The sequence below is a fragment of the Echinops telfairi genome, unplaced genomic scaffold (assembly GCF_000313985.2).
Source record: "Echinops telfairi isolate 266 unplaced genomic scaffold, ASM31398v2 ScPeMD7_7420;HRSCAF=8458, whole genome shotgun sequence".
Lineage (NCBI taxonomy): Eukaryota > Metazoa > Chordata > Mammalia > Afrosoricida > Tenrecidae > Echinops > Echinops telfairi.
Window position 1 is genome coordinate 48,113,107 of NW_022111320.1, and position 3,598 is coordinate 48,116,704.

At 46.3% G+C, this 3,598-nt stretch overlaps 1 protein-coding gene across 1 annotated transcript in view; it reads right to left on the reverse strand.

The window, feature by feature from the left end:
• Positions 1-3,598, reverse strand: part of LTF (lactotransferrin) — a 28,608-nt gene that overhangs the window by 6,341 nt on the left and 18,669 nt on the right. Inside the window, exons 13-14 of the mRNA XM_030887666.2 lie at positions 3,082-3,223; positions 1,488-1,555 (exon numbers count right to left, since the gene is read on the reverse strand). Of these exons, the coding sequence (XP_030743526.1) occupies positions 1,488-1,555; positions 3,082-3,223 (210 nt within the window). The remainder of the gene's footprint in view (positions 1-1,487; positions 1,556-3,081; positions 3,224-3,598) is intronic.

The window sequence follows — 3,598 nt, forward strand, 5'->3', positions numbered from 1 at the left end:
AGAACGGGCCAATCCCTGGAGAACAGCTGATGGTTACCAGAGGCTGTTGATAGATGTGAGGGGCCTGGTTTGGTTGGTTGGTTGGCTTTGAGGTAGGGGGTGATGACAGTGTTCTCAATGTGGAACTGTTCATATAAGTTTTACACTTGGGGGGAGTGGATCTCACGCGGTGTGCGTTGCAGCGCAATAAAGCTGTTGAGCTTAAGAAAAAGAATGGTTTGAATGCCTTTCCAAACCCTTCACTTAGGCCATAGTTCCCTGTGAGTTCCGGGGAAAGAATTGCGGGTTTATGTTCGAGGAGAAATGTTTCTCTCTTTCCTGTCATAGTCAAATGTTGTCAGTGTCACCGGAGCAAGGACAGGAACTTCTATGGGCTTATCGAGTCTAGTTAGTCAGTTCCAATAAAAATCAGCTTTAAAACGTCACCAAAGAGCCCGGGTGGTGCTAGCAGTAAGGGTTGGACTGATAATCACAAGATCAGCAGTTCAAATCCACTGGCTGCTCTATGAGCAAAAGATGAGGCTGTCTGCTCCTGTAATAACACATCGCCTTGGAAACCTTGTCAAAGGTCACGATGAGTTGGAACAGACTCAATGACAGTGGGGATAGTCATATCTTAAAAAAAAAAAAAAAAGTAATATCAAAGAACCTTGAAATTAAATTTAACATCACTTTGATCCTCGGAGATCTCTTAGAATGCCATACCAGAGGCTCCGGATCTTAGGTGTAATGGCTCGCAAATTCTAGGTGTGTGAAAATATACGGTCGGGTTGTCTTTCTGCCTCTTCCCTTTTAAAAGCATAGTTCATCCATTTTCTTGGCGTCAATCGTTTGATACTGAGACCATTCCAAATCTACACATCGGCCCTAAATCCTTCTCCCTGGAGACATGAGCTAGTGGGGCAGAAGGAAGCAGGGAGGAGCAGCCGTGACTACAGGTAAATTTTAACGAGGGAGGGAGACAGGTCAGGCAGTTCTTTCTTGGAGAAGAAAATGACAAATAATCTGCCAGAAGACTGAGAAGAGTTTGGAGGGTGACAAATGACTGAAGAGTCTTTTAATTTGGTAACCTTTTCTTTCTTTCTTTCTTTCTTTTTTCCATCTACAAATCAGAAGGTCACGTGCTATCCAGTCACCAGCCAGCAGATTATCTTGCATCATCTGTACCTGCCTGTGAGTTTGTCTCCGCTACCTCTCACCGAGTTTCCAGACCGCGGCTCGCCTGTGGCTGAATGAAGGTCCCTCGTTCCTTCTTCAAGAAGAGAAACCTCGCTTAAAGACGTCCAGTTTGAGTAACGGCCACTCAGTTTTCCAGAGACAGCCGAAGTTGTGTTCTCTTTCTCTCAATTGATCGATCAAGCAAGCAAGCAAGCAATCAAAAGCAGGGAGAGTTTGTAGTGCCTTCCCCACTGCAATTCTGAATCCCAGGAAGCATTGATATGCGTAAGACACTGCTTTGGAGGAGGAAAGGAAACAGCTTCACATACCATTTGTGTTCCCCAAGACAGTGGTGTCCCTCACGAACGCAACTTCTCCACTTCCCTCGACCAGACACCTGTGATGAGCCAAGAAGTAGACACGTCAGTCAGGGAAGATAGAATATAGGCATTTTCATAAAGATGCACACCATGAAATTAAAAATATAAAGGGAAATATTTCAGGGAATTCCTCGTTTAAAATGGTTGACAGAACACGTGTTTCTAGATCCCCAATAAAAGAAGAGTAATGAGATTTTTATTTCCCTGAGCCATCAGCCCATCAAAGAGAGACAGAGGCTGGAGAGGAGACAATAATGATAACACTTAGAAGTTAAGGAGCAAGTGGCCGTGGTGTGAAAGAGGGAAGGGCGGGGGGCTCAGGAGAAAGCTGGGGTGCCCTGTGGAACCCGAGAAGGCTCGCCAATTGGAGGTACTAGGTGCCACTGAAGTGACTAAGATCAGTGGAGGCTTTCTAAGATCCCGTGTAGGGCCCTCATATCCCACGCAGCAAGGTAGGTGCCTGCTCCTCCCGGACACCGGAAGAAGAATGAAGGGTTCATTGCATAGGGTTGAACCTGAGAGACACTGTGGGCCAGAGAACCCACCATTGCTGAGGGCAGGGATACAACACTGGAAACGGAAAATAGAGGACGGAATGAAAATTTAGATCCTGACAAATTAAATTCCCCACCTTTCCTCCACTCAGCTCTCAGAAGGCTGTCTTCCAGAGTTACAGGACTCTTGCTCTGGGGAAATTGGTCAGCTCAACTCAAGACAAAAACCTATCGATTCTGATATTGGGAAGCTTCAGAATGAAATGGTCCGACCCAAGCCCACAGTAAGACCCAGGGGTTGAAAGACTTGGATGCTGATGCAGAAATTACTGTCAGCACTTTACTCACAAATGGGGACAAACAGTCAGGGACCAAGAGATGTTTGAAGAGTATAAGATAAGGGAACCCTGTAGGCACTTATCAGTGCTGGAGAGGCCTTATAACATTTTCCTAGTAGGGCAGAGGCCAAGGGCAGCATGCCAGAGAGACTGAGGACCAGACAGAAGTGCGCCTGTTGACATGACTAAGAAAAGGTACTGTGGACAAAATAACTGTATCCTTAACATTTCCGATCCTGATTTGTAACCTGTTAACTTCTGCAATAAATCTCATAATCATGGGGGGCGGAGATAAAGGCACCAAAATAAGTACTCTTAGAGGATACCGAGGTGATATAGAGGAGAGAAGAACACTTTTAACAGGATTAACATTATTAAAGAAATCACATTGCAGGCCGCACTCATGAAACAAGAACAGGAAGCTCTCAAAAGGAAAAGTGTGAGACAAGAATGCTTGGTCATCACTCATCTGTAGAAAAGACTTAGGATGCTTCCCACTCTAGCCGCTACATCTTGAAGATGGGCTGCCAAGGCCCCCTGAGGTTCACTTTGGCTCAAGGTCACTGAGAAGCAGAGCTGAGGTTAGGTGACAGCCAGGCCAGCTCCCACCTATTGGTAGGTCTGGCAGAGGGAGCCCTCCCCGGTGCTGGCTCTGCTGTGACAGATGACGTCTACCCCTTAGCAAGGTGGAGAGGGGGCTGCCGCACGCACCTGAAAGCCCCGTTGTAGCCAAAGTATCTCTCCTGGTCGTTGGGACTGCACTTGTTCTGGCCCCTCTCGTCGCCGATACACAGAGCGCAGAGGTTGGAATTGGGGTCCGCTCCAGGGGCACAGCTCTGACTGAAGAAGGAATCTGTTGAAAAGGAACAAAGGAAGTCAGATCTCCGGCGACATCAGCTCCAACAGGTTCACCTAAAGCAGCGGGTCTCAACCTGTGAGTCGCGACCCCTTTGGGAGTCAAACGACCCTTTCACAGGTCACCTAAGACCATCGGAAAACACATAAATATTTCACAATATATAATTACATATTGTTTTTGCGATTCATCAGGATGCTTTAATGATGTTCAATCTGTCACCATGAAAATACATCCTGCCTATCAGATATTTACATGACGATTCACAACTGTAGCAAAATGACAGTGATGAAGTAGCAACAAAAATAATTTTATGGTTTGGGGTCACCACAACATGAGGAACTGCATTAAAGGGTCGTGGCATTAGGAAGG